Source organism: Gallus gallus, chromosome 11 (genome assembly GCF_016699485.2).
Source record: "Gallus gallus isolate bGalGal1 chromosome 11, bGalGal1.mat.broiler.GRCg7b, whole genome shotgun sequence".
NCBI lineage: Eukaryota > Metazoa > Chordata > Aves > Galliformes > Phasianidae > Gallus > Gallus gallus.
Window position 1 is genome coordinate 3,232,479 of NC_052542.1, and position 21,481 is coordinate 3,253,959.

Consider the following 21,481-nt stretch of genomic DNA (forward strand, 5'->3'; position numbering starts at 1 on the left):
ATGTAACTGGTGATAGCGCTAGAGGGAATGGCTTCAAGCTGTGCCAGGGGAGGTTCAGGCTGGACTTTGGGAAATACTACTTCTCTGAAAAGGTGGTCAGGCACTGGAATGGGCTGCCCAGGGAGGTGGTGGAGTCACCGAGCCTGGTGCTGTTCAAAGAGCATTTGGATGTTGTGTTGAGGGACATGGCTTAGTGAGAACCATTGGTGAAGGGCGAACGAATGGTTGGACTGGATGATCCTGTGGGTCTTTTCCAACCTTAGTGATTCTATGATTTCAGGCCTTTGGGGTAAATTTTGTAAGTCTGAAGTTTCTGTGATTGTGAGTATCATGGTACAGTATAAGCCATCACATTGCAGAAAGGTCAAATGCACTCCTTCAGTGTTGAGCAACAGCTGGGAAGTCACATGCAATACTGAATTCATCTGCAAAGTGAAGCATATTTTGTCATTCCTAGTTATTGATTGTTACTTCCTCACTGTGAAAAGAAGGTGTTTCAGTATTTCTCAGTCTTCATTTTATATTAGTTAGAATTTATATAGTAAGATAATAAAATCAAACTGCCATGGAAATATTCTGATACAATTATTCTGATACAATTATTATAATTAAATTTACAAGAAATTCTGTATTACTGCTTCTAGGAAAAAATAAATAAAACAGGCCAGCATCAGACGTTGTTTTTAGCAGATGAGTGCAATTCAGCACATGTGCAAATCTCTTCCAGAAACTCCTCAGTGCCATACTGCAGCTTGCATTTTACAAGTAGAGTCCAAAATCTCATTGCAGGTTCATAGTAGTAATTGTTCGTAGCAGTGATGTTGGGTCGTACCTTGGAATAGTAATAAATGTTGATGAACAGCCCTTCTCAAAGGTCATAAAAAAGAAGTGATTAGTTTTCTGGCTTGTAAGTTACTTTTATCTATTCCTAAACCTTTTCAATATTGTGAGTCTTTAATTAAATATACTGCAAGGAGTAATGCCATTGGTATGTTGGCTGTGACTGAAAGCAGATTCAGGGAGGGTACACAATGTTTCTTTAAAAAGCAACAAAACCCTTGTTTAAAGTAGATACGTTTCCTCTTATACTCTAGCTGCAAAGGAGAATGGTCAAGGCTAGAAAGAAAAAATACTCACAGAGCTATCAATGCCAAGAGTAAGGAGCATGATGAAGAATACCACAGCCCAAAATGTAGATCCTGAGAGAGTTGAAATTGCCTCTGGATAGAGGATGAAAACTAAACCAGCTCCTGAAATAGAAAGGAAAAAGAGACATAATACAAAAATATGTCTCTTAACTTCATGATAGTGTGTATTTGAATGAGATAAGGTATGACTAATTTAACTCCTACATCAGTCCACATCACATTCTGAGTAGCTGTTAAAACAAAAACTTGCATTATACAAGAAATGTATCCAAAATACTTTAATATTTTACTCATCACAGTTTAGAGGATAAAATCCATTCCATTCTTTTTGCATTTTTAATAATCTATGGCATTCACAGTCTTACTGGATATTTTTCAGTCATGTATTAAAAAAAGATCCTTGTGAATGCAGACTATGCTGTTTGACAAGAGAATTCTTGGATGTGATAAGTTAGATGTAGGAAACCGTGGGTGACCTGTTACAAGTAAAAGGACTGCAATTAACTGCACTAGAACTACTCAAAACATTTACCTATGACATCAAAGTGCAACATTCCTCTAAGATTCTATACAGTGGTAAATCTGTTTGCTGAACTTGTGAGGGGCAAGATGCTAGGGAACCTCAATGCAGCAGAGCTGAGATGAATCAATATAGTTTACAGTTCACATTTCATCAAGGCACCTACATGTAGTTTTAGTTCCAAGTAATTTAATTGAGGTCAATTCCATGAGATTTAACTCTTGTTTGAAACAAGGATAAGCATATTTGCAAGGAAATGGTGGATAAAAGGGAGGATTAAAAGTAGTGTGAAATTCACTTCTTACCTTCAGTGGCTACATCCTCAATTTTAACTTTATGCTCATGAGCCATGTAGCCCAGTATGGAGAAAATTGCAAATCCTGAGATGAAGCTTGTGACACAGTTAATGGTACTAGTCAGCAAAGCATCCCTAATGATGGAGAGAAAAATAGCCCAGTAGAAAATAAAACAATATTAAGGTGGGGATTGTTATAAAGATAGCAGTTTCACAAGACTCTTCCCAATTATACAACTGTCATGAACATCAAAAGCTCATATCACCATACTACACTACGAGATGACCTACTTCTGTTTCCTAATTTGATTTAATGCTAAGTTCTGTTCAAAAAGAAAATCGGTAAAGCTATATTATGATATCAAGGAGTAAATTCATCATCCTTGTAGTGATAACATAGGAAAAGAGTGGCCTGAGAAGAGAGGGCCTCACCAGGGAATACTTAAAATAGTCAGAAGCAATTCATGTGAGCAGATATGCAGGAACATTTTCAGATAACTCCAGCACAGTTTTAGCAAGCTGTGCTACCATTCAGATTAATGATAGTTATCTGCTGTAATGAGGTCCCTTCATCTAGGGATGAAGCTGGCTAGGCATATTTGAAAAACAAACCCACAACCCACTTTTTAAATCAATTTGTATAATATTTAACCTTTAAACCAAATTGGCTGTTGTAGCAAAGCTGTCATTTTTTCAGTCTGCCACAGTATCATGATAGATATATGTGTTTTCCTTTGTATTAACAGCCCCTATCACTAAACATAGGTTGAGGACAGTCAGGCCATGTGTCTCTAATGTAGATGCCTCCCTAACCTGCAGAATAGCTGATAAGTATCCTTCTGCTGCACATTACATTTAGAACATAGGGAATATCTCTGTGAACATTAGTGATGCCAAACGGTGCTTCAATAAGCAGAAAGTAAATATTTCCTTTTATTAGTTATGCTACCTGGAAACATAGGTGGCAAATACCAAACTTTGTTCTCCTCTGGATATTGCTACGCTTTGACAACACTAAAGAATTTGTCTTACAGTGAAAGCAGGTCTTATCAAGTAACACTGGACAAATATAGCAAGCTAAGAACTAAATAATATAATTTCACATATAGTCTTTGGTATTTTCATAGTTTCAAGTGTATTTCTTCCATTACAGAGCAAAATTCCTTAGAATATAGAAAAAAAAAAACTATTATACAGGAAGCTACTTGTAAGGTTAATGCAAAATCAATTGCAGAAGACAATAAGTGATATTTGGACAATTGCTGTGGTTAGACTTCCAGGTGAAGGGTTCTCAAACCTGCTAGTATCACCTACTGTAAACAATAAGGGGATCTAAAGTCACTCCAGGTTAATTATAAAGTTCTCTGAAGTCAGTGAAAATATTCCATGCTTTCAGGTTTCAATGCATCCATATTTGTTCAAATCTTTATATCCTCTTGCATCCTTGGTCTTGTGGTTGGCAACCCTGCCCACAGCGGATATGTCTGTGTGTGTGTGTGTGTGTGAGAGAGAGAGAAACTAGATGATCTTTAAGGTGCTTTTCAATCCAGACCATTCTATGATTCTACGATCCCTTCAGTGGAATGTTTTTGCTATCCAACAGTTCACAATGTATTTATAATGTGTTCTTTCTGAATTTATATAGCAAGGGAATTTTTTAAAAACAGATGCTTGTTTTTATTCCAAGATGGAACGTTAACAAAACTTCTAAATGTTGGAAGTTCTCAGGAGGTGCAGAACGGCTTTGGTTGGATTTGCATGGCAGTGATTCAGCAGAACACTTAAAAGCTGACTTGATTTAAAAATGTTCCTAAATTGGAGCTCGACATAAAATATCGAAACACTCACACAACCTAAAACAGTTCTAGAAACAGGAATCCTTCTGTTTTTAGCTCCTGGACTAGTAAGCTTTAATCCTCTGTTCACTGTTGCTCTTAATGGTATGTTTGAAAGGCAAACACAAGCACAGTTTACACAGCTGTCTAAAGTCTTAACCCTAATCCCATTCTGTTTTGCAGTGCAGCAGATATTTTGGCAGGTTCCAGCTGCTAAAAATTTTGGTAAGACTGTTTCAAGTCTTGGGTTGGTTGCTATGTCTACACAAGTCTGACCATCGTTAATACATGACTGAAGACAAAAAAAGGTATCTTAGCATTTATCCCTGCTACATTTAACGAGTAAAAGAGCATTATTCTGAAGCAGTAGTGAAAGAATAGCTTGTCTTACCTGTAACAGTTGTTGTCAAACTTATTGTAACTGGCAAATGCAATTAAAACACCAAACCCAGCTCCTAAGGAGTAAAATATCTGAGTAGCTGCATCAATCCATACCTGCATAACGACACCAACATTGTCAGAGTGTCAGTTCAGTATAAAAGATATATCAGGCAAATGAGAGGATGGTAAAAAGCAACTGGTATTGAACATAAATGATCAGTTCTCATGCTCACAGGAATGTTAAGCGCTGCTCAGCACTCACCAACTCATCCCCAGCATGTAACACAGACATGGTCTGACATCCCTTAACAGGAAAAGGTAAAGGCTAATGCAGTGTACAAGCCTGCAGAGCATGCATGCTACTGCCTCTGTAGTCCACTTGGTTCTATACTTCTGAGCTTTTGATGAGTACTGAACTGATTACATGGATTTTTCTCCTGGTTTACAGGAATGATTTCCACTAGTTCTTGTTCCAAGTTAGTTTGGAATGTACAACCAAATGCCTAAAATAATTTCTGGATCAAGAGTTACAGGACATTTTCTTTCCCATAAAAGAGCTTTATTCATGGGACTGTAATTATGCTTTAGATGATGCTTTCTTCAGATGCTGAAGTGTGACTGAAATGCTCTGAACAAAACTATCCAAGTTTTTTTCCGCTTTCTTTCTCTTTGGTTTGGAGAAGGAGTTCCTCCTGTGACAGTCATTAAATGTCAGGTTACACACAGCTCAGACATTTTAAGAATTGTCCACTAGGGAAAACTTTTTAAAATGCTGTAACATTTTCTGAAATGACTCTCCAGCATGCTATCCACTCATGATGTGCAGACAGCTGTCAGGAACAACGCCACAGTGCTGGTCTTCTGGATCAGAAACCTGACAATAGTCTCCACTGATTAATGAGGGTTTCTTTTACACGGTTGTTTTACAGAGATATTTATTTAAATAAACACCTTCCAGCCAAATTCATCAAGGGCAACGGAGTCAATGGAGTGTATAATTCTCAGCATTTCTAAAAACAAAATCTTCATCTTTGGCTAAATCTGCCAAGTGCTCAAGACTACTAAAAGCACTGGATTTTATTTTCATCCCTCTCTACAAGATCAGACTCAATTTATCTATTTAGTAGGGACACTCTAATGTATCTAGGATGCTTATGAACTCTATCCAATCCATCTGGATGTCAATGCTAAGCCTTCGTGTTTGACCCAAGCCAAGGAAAGAGAGCTTTATCCAAACTTAACATGATGCATGGGAGCATTTACGCTAGTGATCTACGCTTTCTCACTGCAGACACTTTCAACTACTGGTTGCTGATGGCTGAAAACTGCTCATTGAACTCTGGGTTTGAAGATAACTATTGAGAGTTGATAATTACTTCAAAGAACAATCCATGATGTTTACTGTAAACCAGGGGGAAGGTAGATATGGTTTTCTCAAGCTGCATTTCATATAGGGATTAAGATTGTGGATTTCTTACTAAATAGGAATGTAATCCCTTAAAATGAATTCCTTGCTCAATCCTCTTATACCTATCTATACCTTAATATTCTGCCTCCACACAAAGGTGGAGGTCAAATAGGGTTGTACTCTTCAAAGAGCATTGTGGGTGAGAATGCAGGAGAAATGTAAAAATTCCTGTATTTTTTTTCCTTCTTTTATTTTTTTTTCAGAAAGCACTTTCCGTAAATTGTATGCCTGATTTTTGTAAGATGCTTTATTTCATAAGTTATATTTATATCTGTGTGCTATTATCACAGGGCATTTGTTGCTAGTGGCTCTTCTGTGTCTTGCCAGTGAAGTTTTACTCATCATATTTCCCCTCTCATACTACTCAAGCACTGTTAAGTCTCTGTGTAAGTCCTATTGATGCAAGTAAGAGATCAGCAGGCACCTACCAAAGGAGTTTCCCATATGTTTAGTTGTCCAGTAAAAGTCTTTGCTCATAATTTCCATTTCCTAATCACCTACTAGGAAGATCAAGTTAAACAAAAAAAGAACAGAAACTAGAAATTCTGTTAGGACTAAGACTAAATGCAAAACATTATCTTTTTTATAATGAAATGAGACAGAAAATGATAACTGGGACTGGTTCTTCTGCAGTTAATGTCCATAGTCTGTACTAAATGTATTCTGATTGATTAACGTTAAAACCTACTTTATGGTAAGACACTGTTCTTATGGAAATGAAAAAAAAATCAAACATTTGACAGTAGACTGTCATCAGTCTTCTCAGCTTTCTTTGTGGTTATTTATACTATTATATATTTAAATGCACATTCTTTTCTTGTGTATATGGATTTAAAGAATTATTGTGCTGTGTGGATAAGAAGCACTGTGTGTACCTCTAGATGCTATGTACTCTTCAGAGGACTTGCTAAGGTATATGAAAGAGTGAGTACCTGCTTCTCCATGCCTGATTTAATTCCATAAGAGAGGCCATCTGTGGATTCAATATCAATGAGAACTGAGGTGTCTTATGGCTTTCTCATTGCTGTGCAGTACATGGCCTTAGAAAATGAGAGTACCTTAACATAGATCCTTTGCAGGATGCTTTAGTGCCCTGTGCAGGAGCACCAGCAGAGACTCCTGCAGGTCATCACTATGACTTTCATTTTTGTTGTTCATCATTTGGGAGAAAGAAATAAATGAGAATCAGAAATGCTGACATGGAACTGAAGCAAGTGTCTATTCTTTGGGGCTGAGCACAAAGATCAAACATGCAAACCCAGTGCTGCAGCAGGTGGCCCTGTGGGCCAGCAGGGGAGGCTGACATGATAAGCAGTTCGGGGATCTTCTCCTTATAACTGATCTTCAGTCTCTTATTCTAGAGCAGATGTTTTTTTTAAAGTTATCTGAAAAACTTAGTCAGCAACAAATATGTTCAGGGTCAGCCAAGCAGCAGCTGCAAAAATGTTAGGACAAGAAACAGCAGTGCACCGAAGTATCCTTCCAAACACAGAAGACAGCTGTGAGTATGGAGGCCTAGATTCAGAGCTGATGCAAGCTGACACAGCTCCATGGACATCCAGAATGTGTGATCTTTTTTCTCAGTAATACTTAAAAGATGAAAAATCATGATAGAATGTATAGGAAACATACAGTTAAACTACACACAGACTACATAGACATCTCTAAGAGCTTTTCAATTTTCAAGACAGTTCATTTCCTACTAGTAGAACTACATCCTTGCTTTTCAGTTTTGTATCTGTCTGAATGGTCTATCCACAGAAATATTGTGAGTTGTTTCTCAGACAGCATTATTTTTAGAATAGGACTGTGGAAAGATCTACCTGTACTCACTAGATCATTGTTCTCTGTTGGTCTGAAATGCTGACAATTTCATCAGTTAATGACTATACTTGTGGGTCTTGCCTTACAATGGATGAAATAATTCATACTTTCACAGTACTCCACAAATTGAGTTGGTTTGGGTGGATTTCATGAGAATGTCACACAATGTTAAATGATACAGTGAAATGTACAGTACTTTCTATAGAAAGATGAGAACACCATGCTATTGAGTGTGTTCTTCAGATGAATGGCAATGATTAGGTGAGTTATACTAAGTCAGGGTATTATTTATTACAGTGCTTATAGGCCTGGATTTTTGTTTGCCAGGTTAATGTTTTGCCAAGTGATTCAAAAAGCAAAATTTTTTTCTTGAAGTAATTCTCAGCCTTTAGAGAGCTGAATTTTCTATAATTCAATTTTCATATGCAATATATTTTTGTGTTATTTACAGGGTGCACAGTCAAAGAGTGGACTTTTCAAGGGACAAGCACACCTGAAACTGCCCTTGAGCAGTTTCTTAGTGATCAGTGCAGTCTGAATTCAGGCTAAGGTACTCCTGTGATGGAGGATGCTGGAGATTCAGACTACCAGAAATAGTGGGAATGCTTATTCAAAAGCAGAAATGTGGCTGTATTATTTTCAGAATTTAGATCTAATAATTTCAGTTTAGTAACGGTGGTAACAGGTTTAATAATACAGAATGAGAGCAGTAGAGTAAACTTACTGTGGCTTCTTTTAATCTTCTGAAATCTATATGCAGATATGCATTTATTCCATTGTATGCACCAGGCAGGGTTATTCCATGTATTAACAAGACAAATAATACAACGTAAGGCAAAGTGGCTGTTATCCATACAACCTGCAGACAACAGAGATCCTAAAGATTAGTAAGTTGTTACAGAAGATTTAAGAATGTGTGAAAAATACTTTCTTGGTTTTGTCCATACAGTTCTATGGAGCAGGTCTTTATAGTATGCCTTGGAGGAAACACTGTAGAGTATAACGAAGGGTCTGCCATCATTGCTTGATAGGCAGTGATACTTCCAAGAAAATCTAACCCCAGAATTTTTGGTGAGGTGTTTCTGAAGGATATCAAGGTGTAATTTCAAATTCCTTTTCTTAGGCAATTATTTTCCTTCCCATGGCATTTTATGTAACAATAAACCATGAAAACATCAGCATGTTTGGCTAAGAATGGGATGCACATCAGACAATTTAAAGCATCTGTGTCTTTCAAAGTGTTTTTTGGGTGAGACTACCAATGCAGAATTGAAAATGTGCTAGTAAAATTTCCAGTCAAAACATCATGCAAGCAGAATTTGTAGATAAAATAAAGGCTGAATCCGGATTATGTCCTTCCACTGCACATATACAAAGGTGTCTCACGTGATTTAGTCCCTCAGGATCCCTCAGATGCAGTGATTTAGCCTTTTGTTCCTAAAATAAGGACACTTCTTAAAGGAGACAAAGAACATAGGTGAGATAGAAGGACAATATTATCTCTACCTTTCCTGAAGTCTTCACGCCTTTCCACAGACTAAAGAAAAGAATGATTACCACCACCAAGAGGCAGAGGGAAAGTTGCCAGCGAGGCAAGCCAAGGTCATGGATTCCACGGCTTTCATGCAGGTGCAGAACTCCTCGCCTGCATACCAGATACACAGAAACAAAGCCAAGTCACTGGGGGAAAAGGGCTTACATCTATCCCATCCTGTGGGCAGTGCAAATGGATGCTGCATTGTACTAGGAGCTGCCCTACAGCCATATGTTGTCTATTTTGGAAGCTCATTCATTATCTTCTAGTTTCTTTGAGCACATAGTTGAGATAGTGGGACAATAGCAGAAGAAATTCTGTTGCTTAGTAGAGTAGAGTAATTCTTTTGAGATAAACAAAAAGAAGTGTAGGAAAGAGTATTTCTCCCAAGGACTGGTGATGTCCACCATTAGAATTGTCAAAACACAATGTGCGCACAAGACAGAGGAATGTGGGCAAATGCCATGGATCTCCCTTCCTCCCATCTGTTCTGTGCTGCTGAAGGGTTGTGTTGCTTGTTCAGATCTACATGGAAATATTTCACTTAGAGCTATATTTGCAAAGAGGAATGGTACTGGGTTTGAGCCCTGTACTAGGAGGCAACTGCAGAGCTAACTCCTGGTTCTGGAACAGCTCTATGGGGCATTGGCTTGGGGATGCAATTTATTTGTGTTTTATTGTCCATTCAGAACAAATAATTGTGATCTTTCTATCTTTCTCATCCTCTTTCTCTATTGCCTTTATTTGCTATGCACTGTTTGAGTAAAATAGACAGTTGATGTCAATCGACACTGTGATAACAGAGCACTGTGATAACACAAACTGAAATTGATGAATCCCCTATCAGTGGAGGACCTTGATATGTACAAGATAACTACATTTTGGAGAAACTGAAGTACAGAGTGATTTGCCCTGTATGACTGAAGACGTGGACAGTAAAGCCTGAGGAGTCAATTCCTGCCCCACTAACTGTGCATACGTTCACTTACTAGGTAGCTGGTACTTCAGAGTTATCTTCAGCACTTGTCTTATCAGGCCAGATATGAGTCGCATAGAACTCTGAGGCAGAGCCAATCTGTGTCAACTTAAATGGGGAAAACCGAATAAGTCTCTATACTAATTTAACTGTAGAAACATGCTGGGAAAATAAAGGCCCGCTGATACAACCCATTTAGTAATCTACAAGTGTAGCATATAATTCCATTTTTATACCAAAGGTATCTAGCTGTGATTGGCCAAGAACTTAACAGTCCTACTTCTGTAGCTTCTCATGTTCAGTAGGAAATACTGTATTCTTGGACGGCTGCTATTATACATCTTCAATTGAATAAAAGATTCTTTTAGAAAGCATCCTCCTAAAATAAACAGCTGCTCGATTCCTGTGACACTATAAGGATAATTACATGTAAGGCATTAAAAGAGTAATGACAGTGTGTCTGTGGTGTATATTCAAAGAACCTTCCTGTTTAGAATGTATGAGATGAGTTTAACTCTTATTACACAAACTGTATAGCTAAGTCCTTATCTGTTATCTGTTGAAACAGCAAAATGGTGAGAGGCAGATTTTTTGATATCTCATTTAAAAAAAAATCATTAAATGTAAACTGGTGTGTGGATCTAATTCAGCTTTTCCTTAGAGAGTGAATGGAAGCTATTCACATTTCTGCTAGTAGTGTGTGTTTTCATGGGGATCCAGAAGTGTGAATGGATTCTGGGCAGGTGCTTGATTCTGTTCTAAACTTACCAGTTTGAGCAGTGTTAAATATAATTGGGAAAAGTGTCACAGATTCAGATAAGAAAATTTGTCCAGAGACTGGAAGAAATTTTGCAGTCTGTGCTATCACAGTTATACTATTACCATTATTATAGTTGGATGCTATAAAGAAAGTCCTTTGGGTTACAGTGTGTAGATGAACCTTTAGAAAAACAGAATCTGAACTTGCACTTTGTGTCCATTTAATCTTTTATTCTTCCTGTCTAAACATTTTTCTGAATTTTAAAAGAAGCCTGCTTCCTTCTGATTGCTTTCCAAGGAGCAGCTAGCAGTGTCTTGCTGTTAAGAACACTTGACAGAACTGCCACTTCAAGTGTGGGATTCCCAGGATTTTCAGGAGCATCTCCAAACCAGGAGTTCTGCTCCCTTAATCAGGGTAAGGGATCATAAAATAGGAAGACAAAAAATATTCTATAGCCAGTTTAAACAGCTGTGTAACTGAGCAGCTAAGCAAAGAAATCTTCATAGACCACTGCTGTTTCTGAGATTGAATCCTGGTGGATTTTGCTTCCTCTTCCTTTATTTTTTTTCCTTTCTGACCTCTTAAGTCCTAGAAGCTTTCTGAAAAATGCCCTTTCTGAAAGCTGCTGGGAAGCAATTCATGAGTGTTTACCAATTAGAGGTTATGTTTGGGTTCCAGCTGCAGCACAAAGCAAGAGATCTAGTAACTAGACTGTGATTAGGATTCAGATGTGCTGACATCTGAATAGACGGAGAGGAGAAGCAGCAGGCAAACTATTAGACCAGACTTTCTTGGCTTGAAGAATAACTTTGGAACGTACTTTGAAAAACAGTCATTTTTTGAAAAAGGGCAAATCTGAAAAGAGTTTAGCATTCATCAAGTTCATCAAAGTTACCATACATCAGCGATGCTACTAGTTAGCAGCTCAATTATGCCACAGTCATTCCTGCTTCCCATCAAGTAGTACTTTATTTCAGGAGCAACCGAAGCTGCTTTCACTGTTTCTCCTAAAGCAAGTGGAGTTATAGATCCCTGCCTGGCTCCTTTAGACTATACTCTGTCACTTCCCTTGCAATGGCCACAAAGGAGAAAATGGGAAATAAGTGGTACTGCAAGATTCTCCATTCATAAAGCTTTGAGCTTGAAACACCCGAGTTCAACCTGTTGATATTACAGCAGAATAATGCAAGATGCCGCATCCATTCCTATACTGAAGTTGTCTTACTGCAAGACTGTCACATTTCCCAGTGCTGTAAATATGTGTACGTGTCATAGGCAAAGTAGCATAAAGTGATCTCTTAAATCCCCGCCTCAGGGAGCCAGGTGAGATGCAGCACTTGGTGTGGGAATTGAATGTTGTTTCTGCATCAAAAACAAGATAAGAATTTTGTTACTTTCATTACCTCTGCTACCATTTGGCTCCTTTATTACAATTAATAACTCTTTTCAGGGGTCTTTCTACTTTATCAGGGTTCTCTGGTAGTTTTCATTGCTCATCCTCTAGATAAACCTTCCCCAACAATGTATACTCAGTATATAAGTAAAATAATATATGCATACATATATAAGCTAGTAACAACTTATGTATAGCCAGCATAAAAAAATATACGTCACACACATTGCAAGAATATCCTGCACAAATTAAAAGGACAACTTGTGACATGCCTTAGGGAGTGCCTGAAGAACGTATTGAGGAAAATCTGGCACCCCCCCCCCCCCCTCCGTAAAGTGTCTAACAAAGACTCTGAAGAAAATCACCATATCAATACGAATGAGAAGGGTACTGAGACATCTTGGAGACAACAGGACTGCTACTGACTGACACCAGATAACACACGAATTAACAAGTAATTAATAAATGTAAACCTTTTGATAAGATTGTAAACCTGGAGTACACAGCCAGTGGAGAAACAGGGGAGGCAAGAAGGGCCGGGGTGGGGGGAGAAACAAGGTACAAAAGCTGTCATATCCATGCCCATAAGTGCGCTCTCCTGCTTGTGGGACGCCCGCCATTGCAATTGCGAATAAAATCTGCTTTATCAGAGATACTATCCTGACAAAATTATTTGGATATTTCCAACATTGGTATCAGTTTTTCTGTCATTTTCTTTAAATTGTGCTCAAAACTACTGAGAATGATTCTTGTTTCCTAAGTATAGAGATTTTTGTCTATATCTAATAAAATAAACTCAAAAGTCACAGCTGAGTCAGAGAGAAGGCAACAATTAGAGGCAATAAGACATAAAGAATTTATATTTTGCCTGGAGATCTTCATTATCGAAAAAAAAAAGTGATAATAGATGAGAAATATATGCAAAAAGGATGAGAAAATATTATGAGGAGGGGTGGAGAATAGACACTACCAGATGAGCTGATGGAAAATGGAACAGGGACTTATTGTGCTGAGCTGAATAAAAGAGGAGCTAATAAGAAATTATCAGCCATTTGTGCAAAGGAGCCTGATTTATGCCAAGACTACTTTCCATGTAAGAGACTGTAAATTACATTTGCAATGAATTTGAGACTGTAAATATAAGTCCCAAGAGTCTGTCTGCCTAATTGCCAGAGGAGCAGGAACATAAAGTCATTTCAGTTTGAAGTTGCATTCAGAGATTCCAATTTCTCTCTCCAGGAGATTTATGCTGGTCTTTCCATTCCCAGTGCTCCCTGCTGGGAAGATTCCACAAGTCAGACTATAATTTTGGCACCAGTTCTTGCCCTTCTTCCTCACCACAATCAGCCAAAGATAAGAAGTTCACCTCTACTGAAATCAGCAAATGACAAGTTGTTTGCTGTCTTTTGTTTTGTCTTTGTGAAGCTCTTGGTTCCTCTTTAATGTGGTGCCAGACAGCCAACAGGAAGCCCATCTGTTGGGTGCTCACATATAAACCCGCAAAAGATAGGTTACTGGGGAGGCAGGGGGTAGCTGCTCAGAGCGACTCAGTAACTTGAGGAGTCACAACTCTAGTAAAAGCTTGTGACACAAACCTGTGTCTTAGTGTTCCCATCCACACAATGAAGATTTCTATAGCCCTTTCCTTTGTCTCCACACTGAGAACTTATTCTTTAGGGAAGTGTTCAAAGATGAGTATAGAGAAGGAACAACACAGAAGAAAAAGAACTGCTAAGGGTCTTGGTCTGAAAATTCTTCATTTTTTTGGTCACTTCAGAACATTAATCCATATCGAGAAAAGAGAGAGTAAGAGATTTAGGTGTTGAATTCTCCTAGATTTTGTCAGATTGATTCTTTCTAAGGATTTTCTAAGGAAACATTTTTGTAACTCATCCCTGGGGAGATCTCAGTGGCTGTTTTAGAAATTTAGTACATTTTTATCCAAAAGGGTGAAGTTAAAGATCCTGGAGTAAGCCTCATTTTCCAATCAATTATGATTTTATTTGTTCAATACAAATATGATCACATAACTCTATGGGCTCAGACCATTTTTTAAAAATAATTTAATGGGAAAGTAATTAACCTAAATTTGATGTGATCCATAGAAAGATGTCTTTCATCCAAACAATTTCTAGATGGCTTGTATCAGATTTGAGATGGAAAAATGTAATCAATTTATCAGCAAGTTAATTAACAGATTTACAGTCTGAAAAATTGAAATTCTTCCAACAGAAAGCTTTCATTAGAAACAAAATTGCTTGATTTTAGTGTTTGTAAACATCACTTCGGAGTGCAGAGTTGTCTCTGAGGAATGACTGCTAAATCTCAGTTTTGGAGGAGATGGCAAATGAATGCAAAACAAATGTGCTATGGCTTTCAAAAATAAAATTTAGGGAGTTGGCCAAGTATTTCTTCAAGTTAGTATTCACTTTTGAGGGATCAAGCCCAACTGGTTCTCTCATAGAATGAGTATTGAGTAAATTGATAAAGATATAAATAGTTATAGAACTGATCTTCTGGGCTCTGTTCCCTATCCTGGCAGTTAGACTAGCTTTTGTGATTTAAAATTTAATGCAAATTGTAGATTGAAGATGCTAAAAGCACTGACAGTGTACACAGTGAGCAGTCTATAGAAATTACATACTCAATTTAGAAAGCAATTTGAGGCATGATAATTGTACTCATTTAGAAGGCTCTCCTAGATGTATCTCTTGCATTTATATAGTTGTGCAATCATGGTTCAGCTGTCCTTGCTGCTAGTTTCCTTAGGGGTATGAAATACTGTTGTTTCTTTTCCCTTTGGAAGGCTCTCTAGATTAAGTAGCATTGGATGGGGTATTTTGCAGTTTGCCATGCTCCTGGTGCAGATGCAGCACTGCTTTTACTGTCATGCTGTTTCCATAGCAGTTACAGACAAGCTGTATGTGCACAGCTGTGTGGGGCACGGGACCAGAGCTGGTTCCATGTGGGTCGGGCACAGATCCCTATACTGTACTTGTGGGGCTGGGTGTGATGTGCTAGCACCTGAGAAACTGTGTGTGGAATCTCAGCTCTGCTGTATGTGCAGCTGCTGTCTGAGCTTTTGGGTGCCTCCGTGGTGCTTGCTAAAGAGCTTGGGAAAGGTCTGACGTCACAGGTATAAGTAGCATCACTGCAGAGCAGGACGGTAGCCTGGCTCTAGGAGAGTACTCTCCACCAGCCAGCAATCTTGGAGAGCGGTGCTGGGACATATAACTGTGCAAAAAGCCATCGGAGTTGTGCGGCTATGTGTGCCCCATGTGCCTCTCCCACAGCTTGCAGCATGGGTACACCTGTGAGCTGTGCCTGGGCTCTGCAGAAGTGAGCCTGCCTTCAGTCACTCCAGCCCTGGTGTGTCTTGTCCTTGTCCCAGTCCTTCCTGCCTTGTCTTTCATGCCTGGGTCTTTCCATTTCTCAAGTTATTTCAGCTCCCTCTTGTGTTGGAGAATGGAGCTATATAGTATGATAGGCTTCAAATTATACATTGGGAATCACTTTCAGAAACATAATTTACCGGTGGCATCCTGGTTGGCCAGTTGTAAATTGATATTTGAACTGAATGAAACTGTTTCTTCTTGAATCACAATCATTCTGAAATAGTAAATGGCCACCAGGACTAAGGTCTTCATTCACCAAGAATGTTTATTTCAACTCACTGAAGTCCTTACCCTGTTTAATTCTCCCATTCACTTCATAATGCTGACCTCCCATGCTGTTTGTGCCACATCAGTGCATCCAACGCTGCATAGTGCTCTGAAGAAGAGGGTTTAAAAATCTGCTTTTAAACCCATTAAATCGAGATTCGGAGATAGAAGGGGAAAGCCTGCATTTGACCCTTTAGTAGTTCTGATGAACACCAAACTACTGAAACAATGTTTGTTGTTTGAGCTCATATGGCAAAGCAGTTACAGCATGTGAGCTCCCACAGTTACCACAGCCCTTAATCAAATTCAGCATTCCCATTCCTCTACAGAAAGCAAAACGTCAAACACAAGTGGAGACACTGCATCAGTGCTACCTCATGGAGAGCACCTGATGAGAACCAGGTGAGTCCAAAGAGGTGGTGCCTGTGTGGCACCTCTGCTGGCTTTCCCTTGAGCAACATACGCAAGAAGAAGGACGTGCTGCAGAGAGCCTCTGCCTTGGCTTGCTAGGATTTCAAACGTGAGGTAGCCCAGGAGAGGTGCTGTAGCAGTGCCCCCAACCACTGTAATGATTGCTCAGAGAGTGGTACTGCTACCAAACTACAAAGAATTCTGTGTAGAGATAAGCAGTTAAATTCTTCCTGCAAGTTAGCACAAAGCAGGCTGCTATGCCTGCAGCATAATGTGCTCCTCCTGATGTGTGCTCATGAGAACCCTGTGGAAAAGTTAGCTTGGCAAAGTTGTTATTTCTCCAGTCTTTTGAACTTGTTATAAAATGGCTTGTTGTGGGTTAGGAATCATTTCCATAAAGCTGTCCAAAGCCTAAGAACACGTGTACACATGCAGATTGATTTTCACTGTACTCACATTTCATTTCTTTTCTCTTTGTGTAACGGAATGGCCAACTAATGTGGAGCTGTGAGCATACATGAAAAGCAAATTTCAAAGCCACGCATGTAAATATTTTTGGAATAGCTGTTTTTCCTGTGCATAAATACTTTCAACCAAAAATTTCTGTACACTAAGCCAAAAAGAGAAAGATTATTAATTTACTTGGTTGAATTCAGAAACATCCTGCAGTCAAAAAGTCAATAATATATGATGTGCAGGGATGCACTATGCACTATGTAAATCTCAAACTATGAACTTGCAAACAAGACATTCAAACACTCCCTCAGTATCCCCCCATCTTGCCTGATTCACTTTTTATTTGCAAACACAATTCCTGGTGCTTACAGTCGAGCTGGTGTTTTCTCTCTTTTGGACAGGTTTCTTCACAGATGTTTACATGGGGAAGGTTGGTGCCCATAGCACTGGTCACTCTGTTTGCTATGTCACAGAACTATGTGGACCTTCAGTCGGTCTGTGGTGGTATTTCCTGTGAAGGCTTGTACCCCACAGCACAAGCCTCTTACATGGAATTGACCTTTACTTTATACAGTGAGGCTTTCTGCAGGGTATTTTGGTTCATATCCTCCTTGTAAATTAATGTGACTTGTGAGTTCTGCTGATTTCCTTTACTTCCTTTATTGGTGGGAAAATTTCCCTATTAAAATGTGTTTTAATTTCTTATACAGAAAGAATGGGTTACAGCTCTGGGAAAAGCAGTATCAGAAGGAAATAACTGTAGGTCTATGGATTTGTTGATAATTTTACTACTTTGTTTAAAAAACTGTTATGATTCATTCCTGGAGGAACACTTTTTTTTTTTTTTTTTTTTACAGGCACAGGGCACGTGCCTTATGAGAAGGCACTTATGAGAAGAGCAGTGCTTTTCTTCCTCCAAACTGGTATTTCTTGATTGTCACCATAAATGAAAGCAAGATGAAAACCAACTCTTTCCAGGCACAAGGATGGAGAGAACAAAAATAAAGCATGCCCAAATGCAGATTAAATATTTAAACAGGACTGCTATAGAATAGATGGAGGAGCTTTTTCCTTTTTTGAGAGATGAACTTCTGTTCTTCCAAATAAATGGTTTTAATGAATCATTTTAACATATGTTGAATGGATGGAATGTCCTCTCCATTGTGTGTTTAATTCCAAGCCGCTAAAGAGGGAAGTAATCAGTACATCTCCAAAGAAATGCAGAACTGACATTTTATTCCCGGACTTCCCTTATGACTAAATATGAACAGAAGGGCACTGTTTTTGATCAGATTTTGGAGTGTTTGTTTAGTTAATTTTGCAGTGTGCAAGTGCCTTATAATTCATTTTAACTATCTCTAATGAGGTACTGTAGAGGTCTCATTCCCTCCTGTGTTCCTGGTTTAAGCAAGCGACCCATTGACATCAATGATAACTTGGCTTGAATTGAGCCTGAATAACTAAAACCAGACAGCAAAATGAAATACTCTCTAGAAAGCATAAGGGTAGGACCACTTCAGCCCAAATTATTGCCTAACTCCTGAGGCTTGAAAACAAAATCTAGATAAGTTTGCCAGAGTGCCTCTGTCATGCCTTGACATGGGAATTACAATTTGAAGTGATTTCTTCCAAGTCAGTGGCTTAGCGATTTCTTCCTGCTCTCCCTGTCTGCCAAGCACTGGACAGCTGAAAGATTTGGCCTAGATCCTTAGCAAGTTTTCCCTTCTCTGTCTCAGTACAAGCAGTGAGAATTAGCATATTTCTGTGGAGCTTAGTGGTGCCTTTCTGGAAGTACCACAGTAATGTCACATCACAGCACTCCCACCTCTTCGTACAGTTTTTTTCTTTGCAGTGGAGGTAGAGATGGGAGAGTCAGCTCTGACAGCTGGGTGGTTTTAGGAAGTTTCTGCCAGCTTTGCGTTGTGAAGGACTTATGTCCCAAAGAGAGAACAAGTGTCTGCTTCTCTCTAAGTGAAACCACATCAGCTGAATGCTTGTGGCTTGTTTTGGAAATAACTCTTTTCAGTCATTCTCCCACCGCAAAAGAGATGTTTGGTGTTTCGGGTCTCCCTATTTACATAAGTTTGCATATATTCTTGATGTAACCTAAACCTAGAATGAGAATTAAGAAGTGTCTAATGGCTACGTAGCAAGGAAAATCAGGTGTAATTCCTATGCAAACATTAGGGTCAAGTTCAGAAGCAGTTCAAGCAGTAGTGCAAGATGGTGTAAGGGCACTTCATATTTTTAAGGGAATATTCAGACTCTACTTAAAGGGGTTTTCAGAGGGAATATAACCAGTCAGACCTTTTCTTGAACTCTCTGTTCACAGTATACTACATCCAACAACAGTACATTATTTTGTAAATGTGCTATATTGAAGCAAATTTAACATTACATCATTACTCCTATTTCCTAACTCCACTGCATTTAACATGAAACTTTGCAGTCAGAAGATCTAGCTCTGGCTGCTGAAAAAGGACCATGGGAGTGAGGGCAGCTACTGGATATAAAATGAAACACTGTTTTCTGAACTGGGCTGTCTTTGCTAGGTTGGATCTGAACACAGTCGAGCTGCACAAGCATGGGTCCACACCTGAGCTTTACAGCTGGACTTGATGAGGTAATCCAAATACTTGATAATTATAAAATAAACATAATTATAAAATAAACATAAAAATAAACTGGATAAAATAAACATAATGCCCCTTGTGATTCCCTGTTCTTACAGATGGGAAAGCAGTTGCCACAGATTGCGTTACATGAGTTTTTTCATTTTTGCAATACAATCTAGTTGCTAAAGAATACAGGGCCTAAAGGAATGAACTGTCAAAATTCCGGAACCAAATCACAATGGAATGTCAAATTCCCTTTTTATTCTTACATTTTAAAAACTGTAACTTGAGTCTATTTCATGGCAAGGAAAGAACCCTAATATGTCAAGTTTCAGTATGCATGCAGAACTGCAAACAGCTATTTCCTTGATTGGTAGAACTTAAAGCATAGTGCACAGATTCCACCACCATCCAGTACAAAGACAAAATCACCCCCAAGCATGATGTCATAACTGAAAATGCAGAGATGCACTTTAAATCATAAATGAGCAAAGCAAGAATGTGAGGATTGCATTTTGCTTTAAAAAAGCTTAAGCCCAAGACAACTACAAATAAAACCTTTCTTTAAATGCTGGTCACATGAAGTTCTGTAATAACACAGTTCCTTATTTAAAGATGCTGATATAATTTCTTATAGTTCACTTTAAAGTCATATTCTTGGCATTCATATAGCCTTTTGCTAAAAATGATCAATTTATAACAAAGTTCTGAACACACTGCATACTGTCTTTGTAAGGGCAGCAGATTTCTTGGCTGTCATTATTTGTCATTGTAGTAAGTTCCTTTAAACTCAAATCCCCTTACTGTTTTCAAAGCATAGTATACCCCTGCCCACAGTGTTTCTCTACTGATTATTGTGCTGTCTTCAATAAAGAACAAGCAACCACAAATGTTTCAGATGTACAGAACTCAAGATCCCTACTTTTAGCCAAGCACTGTAACACACACCAGGTTTTTTTTTTTTGCTAACAGTGGCATCCCTCTGTTTCAACAGCTCAGCAGATGTGTGCCCTGAGTTCTGTCCATTTCCAACACAGAAATATTAATTGATTACTGGGATTGATTCAACAGCTGATTCAATTAGCATGATGCTCACCCTCTTCTCTTTCTCCCAATCAAATAACATTTTCCTCCGGGGATCCACAATGTAATTATTTATACACAGATTTATATCATTGTTTTATACGTGTCACTATTTGATTTCAAGTGTTTGATTTGAGTGTGTCTGCCTGTCTTGGCCCATACTGCAGAACGTCCTTTCACTCAGGAATTAGAAAAGGTCCATCTTTTTATAACTGTGGTGCTCCCCTCCCTGCTCAGTGCTTCATCTCACTTCATTGAACTGCTGAGAGCACTGCTCTGAGACATTTTGCAAGTGGAGAACCAATGATTACTTTGAAGCCTTAGAGTCAGCTTGGTTTGTCTTGCAGTGGTCTTTTTCATAACACTCCTCTGTTTCCTTGCTCTGGCAAAGTTTGTGTGAGCCGCAATGGAATAATATGAAAGATTTGTATCTTTTGTTGAATTCCATGTTGCTCTGTGGAAAGTACTGCATTTGTACCGAAGAAACCGAAGCTAGCAGAGGCAAGGGTCTTAATCATACAGGAATATAAATCAAACCTTACCACCGCATTTTAATCTGAGTCTTCTGATGCTTGTTTTACAGGCTGGATGCTAACCTTTATTTTATCTTCCAGTGGAAACACTCTTAGACATACAATTTTGAATAAATAGTAAAGTTAGTCAACACTTACTCATAAAATTCAGCAGCAGGAGTGAGCTTGTACTTGGAGTATTTGGTGCCATTGCCAAGCACTGACGCGTTGAAGAGTTTGGGATCTGTGCAGTTTGGGCTATTCCAACTGTTGTCGCAGTTCGTCCAGGGGAGCTCAAATGTGAATGATGAAAATAGATAATACAGAGACCAAGCTATGATAACGTTGTAGTAGAAACCCACGTAAAGAGCTATGAGTATCACTGCATAGCCTACACCTAAAAACAAAGAAAATTGAGATTATACATTGCATCTTACATGTGACAGTATATGCAAACACTGTAGTTTAGTACGCAGCCATAAATAATTGCAAATTTTTTTTAGATTCTCAGACAGATATATATTTTTTTATGTTTACATGCACACCATTGACCTTAAAACAAGTAATTACATTAACGAAGTTGGAAAGTGATTGGCCTTTAAGAAATC

At 38.6% G+C, this 21,481-nt stretch overlaps 1 protein-coding gene across 2 annotated transcripts in view; it reads right to left on the reverse strand.

The window, feature by feature from the left end:
• SLC6A2 (solute carrier family 6 member 2) overlaps positions 1-21,481 on the reverse strand; it is a 69,035-nt gene that overhangs the window by 23,088 nt on the left and 24,466 nt on the right. For both annotated transcript variants that reach the window (XM_015292350.4, NM_204716.2), the window contains 6 exons: positions 21,033-21,270; positions 8,978-9,116; positions 8,196-8,330; positions 4,190-4,293; positions 1,974-2,098; positions 1,138-1,250 (listed from right to left, as the gene is read on the reverse strand). In XM_015292350.4, coding sequence (XP_015147836.4) covers positions 1,138-1,250; positions 1,974-2,098; positions 4,190-4,293; positions 8,196-8,330; positions 8,978-9,116; positions 21,033-21,270 — 854 coding nt within the window. The remainder of the gene's footprint in view (positions 1-1,137; positions 1,251-1,973; positions 2,099-4,189; positions 4,294-8,195; positions 8,331-8,977; positions 9,117-21,032; positions 21,271-21,481) is intronic.